The 10,499-nt window shown below is 55.5% G+C and overlaps 1 protein-coding gene across 1 annotated transcript; it reads left to right on the top strand.

The window, feature by feature from the left end:
* The first annotated feature begins 5,209 nt into the window (after positions 1-5,209).
* Positions 5,210-8,625, top strand: MCHR1 (melanin concentrating hormone receptor 1). Its single transcript, XM_006775976.2, has 2 exons — positions 5,210-5,522; positions 6,750-8,625. Exons 1-2 carry the CDS (start codon positions 5,441-5,443, stop codon positions 7,715-7,717), a joined length of 1,050 nt encoding a protein of 349 aa, XP_006776039.1. The 5' UTR covers positions 5,210-5,440; the 3' UTR covers positions 7,718-8,625.
* The last annotated feature ends 1,874 nt before the right edge of the window (positions 8,626-10,499 follow it).

Raw genomic sequence — 10,499 nt, 5'->3', positions numbered from 1 at the left:
ATGTTTCTAACTCTCTATCTCTCTCCTTTCCTCTCTGTAAAAAATCAATAAAATATATTTAAAAAAAAAAAAAAAAGAATCACCTACACAAATAATTAATTCTATGATTACAATTGTGGTGACTGCTATGAGGAAAAGCAGGGTACCATGTGAATGTCTAAATGGGGGGCACCAGGCTGGGGTGTACTCAGACTCCATTGACTGACATGCAGCTGAGCCTGACACTAGACTAAGAGTCATAGTCCCCGTGCTGAAGGCACACCGTGTCGAACAGGGGTAACTGGTGGCCTGGCTTCCCCTGGGTTTTGTGATCCCAGCACCACACCGCTCCCCCTTTTTTTCTGGGAAATAGCTGTCCCCTTTTCCAACGGTGTGTCTCTGGAGCTGCCTCTTTGGTGGTAGAGAATGTCAGGTTCTTTACTTTGGAGGGAAAGTTTGACATGTTCAGAACACTGGACCCCAAAGCCTTTGCTGAGATGCCAGGCCTATACTTTCATGGCACTTACATCACACCTCAGGCACCCGATCCTTTCGGCTCTCCGGGCCTAGCGGCATGATGTCATCTCCACAGCGCCCTGGCATAATGCCTGTGGAATGAGGAAGTGTTCCACGTCTGAGAACTGTCCAAAGAGATAACTGAGTCCTGGTGCAAGGCGGTGTGCGAAGGTGCACTGATGACCCTGGCAAATACAAGCGGTCGTCTCTGCTTCTTGGAATAAAGAAAAAAGCGCGCTCCGGCTCAGTCACTGCACACCAGGCGGCCGGGACTGATTTCTCTTCTCCAGCAACGACTCCACGTCGGAAACAGCAGCTGCAGCCGGGGCCGCCGTAATGCGGCCTATGGTAATCCACCGTCATTCTCTAAGGCCCATGTGCCTTCTCCACTGGCCAAACTGAGAGGGAAGTGGGGATGTGACAAACCACCACCTCTGCCTCTCTAAAGGCCTCGATGACATTATTAATCCCTCCAACTCCCGGGAGGGTGCAGCGCTGCTTTTGGCTTATCACTTTGGTACGCGGGGATTCCCATTGGACTTTTCTCATCGTCAGATCCCTTACTCGGCCAGTCCAAGGGCCAATCCGGTAATTCTGCCAGCGGCTGAGCCTATCTGGCCCGGCAGGGAAATAAGTGGGTCTGAAGATCACAGGGCCCACTTCCACTTCTTCCCAGGGTCCCCGATCAGTGACTGGCTCAGGCCTGGGATCGGTGCAGGAACTGAGCTGTCAATCATGGTGGCTACCGTCAGACCTCTGTTTACCAGACCTGATGTGTTTTTTTTCCAGGTACGCAAATGAAATAGAAACTTAACAGGTGGGCGGCTCACATATTTTGGTTTTAGAGACTCCATGATCAATTAGCCACATCAGTCTCTACAGCAGTGGTTCTCAACCTTCCTAATGCCGCGACCCTTTAATACAGTTCCCCATGTTGTGGTGACCCCCAATTTCATTGTTACACATTGAACATAATTAAAGCATAGTGATTAATCACAAAAACAATATGTGATTATGTCTGTGTTTTCCGATGGTCTCAGGCGACCCCTGTGAAAGGGTCGTTCGACCCCCAAAGGGGTCACGACCCACAAGTTGAGAACCGCTGCTCTACAGGTTAGACATCCTGGTAACTCCACGGGCCCTGCCTATTATTATGATGATGCTCACTCTCCTGGGGAAGCTCAGTGCCACTAGTTGCTTCCGACAGCCCCAGGGTCTGCACATCCGTCGGATAAAGAAGCCCTGGTCCACTGCTGCGTATCCCACCAGCAGCTCCCAGCCGGGGCTGTTCATAGGTGCTGGGACTTCCCTTCCCAAAGAATTTCTCAGGGCCTTGGTTTCCGGGGGGTGGGAGGTTGTCACCTTCTGGGTAACCAGGAAAATGTCATATCCAATACATTCTGATAGGGGATTAACTTTATTTTTAAAGCAGTTGGGAGCCACTAAAGCGTTTTCAGCAGTGGAGTTGGGTGATGAGATTTGTCTTTAAAAAAAAAATTATTGATTGCTTTTTGAGAGAAAGAAACATCGATTTGTTGTTCCACTTATTTATGCATTCATTGGTTGCTTCTTTTTAAAAAAAATATATTTTTATTTCAGAGAGGAAAGGAGAGGGAGAGATAGAAACATCAATGATGAGAGAGAATCATTGATTGGCTGCCTCCTGCCCGCCCCCTACTGGGGATTGAGCCTGAAACCTGGAAGAGGCAAGACAGGAGTGAGGGGAACAAGGGGACTCTGATGCAGTGACTCCCAATGAGCCTTCAGAACACGGAGGTGTCAGCCGAGTCCTGACAAGTACAGGACAGGTGGCCATCAGCGCTGGGTAGTCAGGTAGCTACACCACACTCCTGGGGAGGCCCGGGGAGGGTGTGGTGAGTAGGGGCACGTGGCTGGGAGGAAAAGGGGTTTATTGCTGTGTATAATAGGCTTGGTCTTCCTCATGACTGCTGGGCAGGGCTGAGCAACAGGGCCAGAGCCAGATGGCTCGGAGGAGAGTAGGTCAAAGGTTCTGCCCTCAGAAGGCGTTTGTGGGCAGCACAGCCTGTCTGGGGGGTTTGGCGATATTGACTGTAAAGCTCTGAACCCCAGCACCGGGCTCTGGGGCAAGTGGTGGTCTGCAGGAACGGACTGTCTCGCTGGCACCACGCTCAGTGGAAGGAGAATGAGGAAAAGCAAAGTGGGGGGCATCTGCCAGGGGAGGGTGCTGCACGTGGGCTGCCCAAACGTCTCTTTGCAGAGCCAGCAACAGCCTGCTAGGCAGTCTCTGCACATCGGAGCTGTGTCATTAGCCCTTTGTGTCGATGAAGAACGCGAACCGCGAGCTGCTGGCCTGACGCCCCCTGACGCCCCCATGCAACGGCGGGGACAAAGCAGCAGCCGCTGCGATGACGCGTCACTGGTTCCCCTTCAGAACCTCGCTGCCCCGCTGCAAGGACGGAGTTCAGCGGGCAGCGCCTGTCCCTGCAGGGCCGGCCTCAGCTTCCCAGCGGGTCTCGCCCTCTTTGAGTGGCTCCTGGTCCCCGACTGAGCAGGCAGACGAGGGCCTTGCCATTCCCACCCACGGCTGTGCCCGGGTTCCCACAGGGCAAGTCAGGTCTGCATCACAACCTAGGGCGCCCCCTTCCCAATGCATGTGCCTCCTCCCCTTCGGGGGGGTGATTCTGGGGAACAGTCTGCATTGTTCAAGGACCCCGGTACACTCAAGCTCCTGACGCCCACAGAAGCAACAACGAAAATACACCCTTATGTTGACTTTTCTCCTTTCTTGTCGCTTTGTCCCTACTACTTCGTGCCTGGCTCTTTGGCTGATCTCTCAGAAAAGCCATGTGGACGTAAGTCCATGTCTCAGCCTCTACTTTCTTTTATTTTAAAAACTTTATATTTGAGAGTATTTCTCTGGTTGATCTCTTCCTGCCCACCCCCCCTCCCCCGCCTTCCCCTTGCAGATTCCACAGTCTGTTCCATGCCTCTATGTCTCTGGATCTATTTTGTCCATCAGTTTATTTTGCTCATTAGATTCCACATATAAGTGAGATCATGGGATACTTGTCCTCTGGCTTATTTCGCTTATCAGCCTCTGCTTTCAAGGAAACCCAAGCTAAAACGTATTTTCAATTTGTTCCCCTTGCTACCCAGAAACAATCTAATCATTTTATTGATTTTTGTTGTTGTTATTGGAGAGAGAGAAGGGAGAGGGAGAGGTAGAAACATCGATTGGCTGCCTCCTACATGCCCCCTACTGGGGATCGAGCCCGAAACCTGGGCATGTATCCTGACCAAGAATCAAACCAGTGACCTCTTGGTGCATGGGCCGACACTCAATCCACTGAGCCACACAGGCCGGGCCCGACTGACCTTTTAAAAACCTGTGTGATCATATCCCTCCTCAGCCGAAAACCCTCCAGGGACTCCCGTTTCCCCTAAGAGGAAAGCCAAAGTCCTTACAATGGCTGGCAAGGCCTGACAGAGCCCACCCTCCCCACTGTTTCCTCTCTGATGTGTCTCCTGCTAATCTTTCCCTTGTTCTCCTCCAGCCACACTGATGGATCTTCACGGACACCCAGCACACTCCTGCAGCAGGGCCTTTGCACTAGCTATTCCTACTGCCTAGAATGTTCTTCCTGCAGATATGTCCAAACATTCTCTTCACTTCCTTCAGGATTCTTCTCAAAACACTCCTCAGAGAGGCCTTCCTGTGTCAAACAGCAACCCCCACCTCCTTGCTGCCGCCTGGGCCCTGGCCCAGCGTTAAGTTTTTCACAGCGCTGATCACCACTTCGTAACTGGGCTTTTCCATGGTTTGGTATGTTTTCTGTCTCCGCCCCAGTTTGAATGTAATCTCCATGAGGGCAGGGCCTCAGGGACTTGATTGCTCTTTTTCATCACAGAACCTGGCAAGGAGTAAGTGCTCAATAAGTATTTGTTGGATGAAGCAAATAAGGACTCGGAAGAAGTGTGTAAGGACCAGACGATGGTTAACTTGAACCGCCAGCTCCCGAGTCCGGCCCTGGAGGTGGTGGCAGCTGTGGGCTCTGAGGGGCCTGAGGGCGGCCGCAGGATGCTCCGCAGAGCACTCACTCCATGCTTCGCCCTCTAAGGCTGCTCCTGGTTAGTGATCTCTTTGGGGGCCGATGCTCTGAAATGTGTCTCAAGGAATCCCAGGTCAAACCTCCAGGACCTCGGAGCAGTTAGGAAAATAAAACCTCTGTGAGTCTATCCATGCTGACCCTGTGCAGGCGGGAGCTTCTCCCTGCTGGTCTCCGAGACTCTGGCCATCACCAGCCTGGAGTCACCTCGGAGTCCCCGCCAAAGGCTCAGCAGCCGGCAACTCCTTAGCTTCGAAAGGACACTGGCCGTCACTCCAGCAAGATGGCTGGAATCCAGGGGGCTCTAGGAAGGGGCTGAGGGTGACCTGCGGGGCAGGCATGCTGTGAGCACAGTCATGCTGTCCCCTCCAGGTGGCCAGCCCCCCAGACCTGGGGTTAGGGGACAGGCCGGGCTCTGTCTTTCCTCCAATGGGAGGCAGCCCATTGTCCTTTGCAGGCACCTCACCGGAAGCAAGCAGCACCCCCTGTGAGCACAGGAGACACAGCCCTGCCAGGGGGAAGGCAGCCCCTCCCTGCTGGGGTGCCCTGAGCCGGCGGGTCCCTCCGGGCTTCCCTGGCCCCTGGCTCTGCGGGCAGTCAGAAGTGGGAGCTGCAGCCCGGGACTGAAGAGGTTAATGTTCATCTGCCTCCGAATGTTAATGTGTTTAGGTGATGTCAGTGGGAACCGGGAAGGAGGGAGTGGGAAGAGCAGTGGGGCTTAGAGGCAGCTGAGGCTGCAGGCTGCCCGGAAGACCCCCTTCGGGACTGCGGGCTCCCGCTCCAGGACGGGACTCGGGGCGCCGGAGGCTGCCGCAGCCTGGGTGGGAGACGGGCCAGCGGGCCACAGGCACCGCAGGATGGACCTGGAAGCCTTGCTGCTGACCACCGGCCCCAACGCCAGCAACACCTCGGCCGGCCGGGACAACCTCACCTCCGCAGGTGAGTAGGGTCGGAGGGGAGCCGCCCTCCTGGCGCTGGGGAGGGAACAGGAGAAGGCTCACCTCTGAGCCCAACTGCCCGGGAAACTTTCAGGGCTTCCTGAGCAGGTCTGCAGTCCGCTTGGCTCGCAGGGGAAGGGGGAAGGGGGAAAGGGAAAGGGGGCAGGGGGCGGGGCAGGCAAGGGCAGGAGGAGCTGGAGCGAAGGCACATCCAGAAGTGGCAAGGATGGTGGCCGGCGGCGGCGAGGGCTCGCTGACGAGTTCCAAACGTGCTTTGCAGGAGAAATTCCAGGCTGGAAAAGCCAGCCAGAGAAGCTGGGGGACAGCCGGTGGGGAGGCAGCGGGCGGCTCCCTGATGCACCAATGCCTTTGGCTTTTTACTCCAGCCGTGACAATGGGACCTGAAGCATCCGGGCTGCCCCCAGGAAAGGCTGTGGGAAGGGGTAACTCTCAGGGATTAACTTTCCTGGTGAGTGAGGCTGCCTGACAGCTCCGGAGCTGAGATGCCTTGCCATTCTAGCTTTGAGGGAGACGGGAAGGAAGGAAAAAGAGGAAAGGTTTGTGTGAAGGCAGTTCTCAGGCGGTGGGGCTGCAGCACATCGCTTCAGGTTCTGCTCCCTGCGTGGGGGCCCAGGCTCAGAAGACCCAGGCCAAGGCGATCCCCGGTAGGGTCCCCGGAGAGGGGAGGGCCGAGGGCCTCATGGGCAGAAGCCTCCACCAGACAGTCGCCCACAGAGATGCCCAGGAAGCAGTCACAGCTCCAACCAGCAATTTCTAAAATGAAATGGTCAAGGCTGCAAATAGAAAAAGAGCAAGTACATTCATGCGCACGTGCGCGCGCGCACACACACACACACACACACACACACACACACTTTCATGTCCTTCTGTTAAGCCAGCGGGGGGGCCCACAGCTGTGGTTGTTGGCTCTGTGTCTTCTGAAACAATGCAGGAGGCAAAGGACTGGGTCCTTCCACGAACAGGTAGTGGGGTAGAATCTAGGAGGATTGACCAGGAAACCGGTGGAGGAGGCCAAGGTGAGCCACAGTGTGTGGAGGGAGAATGCCAGGAGAGAATTCTAGATAAATGGTGGACCCTGAGCTGGAATGGCAGGGAGGATGCAGAGGCGGGCAAGCGTGTGGCCGGAGGCTGAGCAGGCCAGGAGGATGTCAGCCCTTAGAGAGCAGAGTCCATGCCTAGCCACTGACACTTGGCCTTCTGTCCCCAGGGCCACCTCCTCGCAGAGGGAGTGTCTCTTATGTCAACATCATCATGCCCTCGGTGTTTGGCACCATCTGCCTCCTGGGCATCGTGGGGAACTCCATGGTCATCTTCGCGGTGGTGAAGAAGTCCAAGCTGCACTGGTGCAGCAACGTCCCCGACATCTTCATCATCAACCTCTCGGTGGTGGACCTCCTCTTCCTCCTGGGCATGCCCTTCATGATCCACCAGCTCATGGGCAACGGGGTCTGGCACTTTGGAGAGACCATGTGCACCCTCATCACGGCCATGGACGCCAACAGTCAGTTCACCAGCACCTACATCCTGACCGCCATGGCCATCGACCGCTACCTGGCCACCGTGCACCCCATCTCCTCCACCAAGTTCCGGAAGCCTTCTGTGGCCACCCTGGTCATCTGCCTCCTGTGGGCCCTCTCTTTCATCAGCATCACCCCTGTGTGGCTCTATGCCAGGCTCATCCCCTTCCCCGGGGGCACGGTGGGCTGTGGCATCCGCCTGCCCAACCCGGACACTGACCTCTACTGGTTCACCTTGTACCAGTTCTTCCTGGCCTTTGCCTTGCCCTGTGTGGTCATCACGGCCGCCTACGTGAGGATTCTGCAGCGCATGACGTCCGCCGTGGCTCCCGCCTCTCAACGCAGCATCCGGCTGCGGACCAAGAAGGTGACCCGCACGGCCATTGCCATATGCTTGGTCTTCTTTATCTGCTGGGCACCCTACTACGTGCTACAGCTGACCCAGCTGTCCATCAGCCGCCCGACGCTCACCTTTGTCTACCTGTACAACGCGGCCATCAGCCTGGGCTATGCCAACAGCTGCCTCAACCCCTTTGTGTACATCCTGCTCTGCGAGACGTTCCGCAAACGCTTGGTCCTGTCGGTAAAGCCTGCGGCCCAGGGGCAGCTGCGAGCCATCAGCAACGATGAAGAGAGGACAGAGAGCAAAGGCACCTGACACTTCCCCTGCCACCCTGGGCACCCCCAGGTCAGGACACCACAGCAGCCCACGGGGAGAGCGACTGGTGAAAACCCAAGACCGCTCTGGGAGAATGCAGGGAGGCTGGGCGGGGAGGGGGTTGCTGCTACCAAACACCTTCCACGGGGCCCCCCAAATTGCTGGGAAGGCTCCAAGCCAGGTCGGGGGCTTCAAGCATCAGAAATCCCCTTGGGAGAGCAGGAGGGAAGCTTGGGGTTGAACAGAAGCTGAGCAAGAAGAAAATGTTGCTTTAAATATTCAGTTGAGCCCCGCATTGGCTAGCTCCCAAATGTCTTTTTCCTGAGACAGGAGGTTTGTTTAAAGCCAGGCAGGGCCTGGGTGTGACAGCGGGGGCCCCACGGCACAGCACAGGCCCTGGGGAGATGGGGAAGGTGGTGCCGACTCCATGCCCTTTCCATCTCATTGGCAGGATGGAGGGCAGCCTCTCCCCCAAGCCGGAGGGTGATGAGAAAGGAAGCGTGCCGTCTCTCCGTGTTCCAGCATCCTGTGCTGCTTTCCCTGTATCTGTAGGGGGTGCATGTTTACCATTTGGGGGTGGGGGGCTCTGAGCCCACAGGAGTCAAAGCCCAATGTGCTAGGAGACCCAACTGAAAGTGACAAGGCTCACTGGGGTGGGTGGGGGTGGGGGGTCTTGAAATTTAAAAAAAGGGAGGTAACAAGGGGGTTTTTGCAGCTGTGGGCACATTGTCATCACGGGCACATTGTCATCATGGGGCACATTCATCAGTCACCAGATCCAGAACGAGTGGCCATCAGTGTCCTGCATGTGCAGGGGTCATTCAGGTGCCTGGTGTGTTGGCACCACCTTTTTGTTGTGGCCCTTCCTCTCCCAAATAAAAAGCTCTAGATGCTCCTATATAACTGCTTGGGCTTGGGGGTTGGGTAAGGGGGAGGGTGGGTGCCAGAAAAGGAAAGAGGGATCACTTGGCTTTGGAATCTAGAACTGGGTTCAGGCTACATTTTAGGAAGCAAAAAGCAGGGGATCTGCTTATCTATACCCGCAGGGAGGGGTCAGTGTCACAGATGGAATTCCTGTGAATTCATTAGATTGCAATTCTACTGCTGTGCTCGTCGCCAGAACTCGCCTTTCTGCCCGCTCCTTTTCTGTCAGCGCTGGTCCCCCAGGCCCCACGTCCCACCTCCATGTCCCCGCTGAGTCACTGGTTGCAGGGTTGGCTCCTCGGGCAGCCTGAGCCGGCTTCTTGCAGCTGCTAAGACCTGGAGTGAGCCACGCCGAGCAGGAAGATGACAGGCGAGGCCGCTGGGCGGCAGCCAAAGCTGCTGCTTCGCGGCTGCTTCACCCAGAGCAGCTGGGAGCCAGGAGTCCTTCGCAAATTGCTCAGCAGATGTTGATGAGACAGTGGGAGCAAATTGTGAGCCTCAGAGCCTCCAGCTGGTCCTGATGCACCCTGAAAGTCGGTGCACGGCCATGGCCTGTTCTTGACATCCCCCCCCCGCCCCCCCAGAGTTGCAGTAGGAGCCTGTTTTACAAACTCCCCTAGCGTATCACTGGTCATGTGATTTAGGTCCCGGGAGCTCTTCTTATCATCATCATCAGCTGGGTTTCCACTCCATCCAGCACCAGGGAGCAAAGGAGCTGATGGTTCCTTTTCCCTACTCACTAGTCTCTAGCTGCCAGAGGTAAACTCCAAATATATTTTAAAAGCACATCCAACAAAAGAAAAAAGATTCTTCGGGAGCCTCGAGGCAACTCCTATCCACCGGAGGTTTTCCTGAAGCGGGTTTGCCTGTGAAACGCTTGCCCACGGGTCTATCTCCAAACCCCACATCCAGGAATTTGGGAGAGGAAATAGGTGAGGTGACCTGTCTCAGGAAATGGAAGTGACCAAGTCAACAGCTCTGTAGGTGGACGACCACCCTGCTGACAGCCCTGCAACCCCTAGGGAGGGCAACACCCCTTCTTTCAGCTCCCAACTCCATTTAAACCCTCAGTGGCAGCAACGTAGGTTCAGCCAGAAAAGTGAGTGGGTGGTTGTTAGATCCACATGAGCAGAGCAAGGACCATTGGCCGGGAACAGAAACTCAGCAGGGAAGAAAGCCCTGAGTGCCCAGCAAGGGGCAAAACTGGGAAAATAAGAACCTCGTCCCCAGGGTAACCCATCCTCCCCTAGCGTATCACTGGTCATGTGATTTAGACCCCAGATCTTTCATTTTGATAACTGCTCCCTCTGCTTCCTCAGGACCAGCTACATTGACTAATGACCCCCTGCCCTGGCACCGACCAATCAGGGGAGACCATGACCCTGAAAGAGCACACCTGGAGAGCTGATGGATATTCTATTGAGAGCCTCCCCTGAGGGCTCCCCTGAGATTTCCTGCAAAAGAGAGAGAGAGAGAGAGAGAGAGAAATATGCTCGGGACAAAGGACCCAGTGTGTGCTCGCACTTTCGCTCTTCAAGGAGCACACCGGTGCCATTACTTCCCCAACCCCTTTCCCCACAGGCATGTATCTCCCAACCTCTAAGGAGCCCCATGAGACTTGCAACCAGGAGAGCAATGGGCAGCAGCAGCTCATCCCAGACTAACTCCCTGAACTGTTTTCAAGGCCCCCTTTTCTCTGACTTCCCAGGGAGCCAAAGCAGCCCAGCCCAGGCTCTCCTGTTGCTTCTTCTGTGTCCTTCCTTGTTTTACTGTCCTAAATATATTTTTGCTGCCATCATGGGCCCAGTACCCTTTGTCTCAGTGCTGTGTAGCCCTTCCCTTTGGATATCCCCATCTC

Source organism: Myotis davidii, unplaced genomic scaffold (assembly GCF_000327345.1).
Source record: "Myotis davidii unplaced genomic scaffold, ASM32734v1 scaffold428, whole genome shotgun sequence".
Lineage (NCBI taxonomy): Eukaryota > Metazoa > Chordata > Mammalia > Chiroptera > Vespertilionidae > Myotis > Myotis davidii.
This window is presented reverse-complemented; position numbering and strand designations above follow the sequence as displayed.

Bases quoted from the DNA above. Each gene is read 5' to 3' on its own strand.
- MCHR1 (XM_006775976.2), top strand. From the start codon at position 5,441: ATGGACCTGGAAGCCTTGCTGCTGACCACCGGCCCCAACGCCAGCAAC. The intron at 5,523-6,749 runs GTGAGTAGGGTC...TTCTGTCCCCAG, and splicing joins GGACAACCTCACCTCCGCAG to GGCCACCTCCTCGCAGAGGG.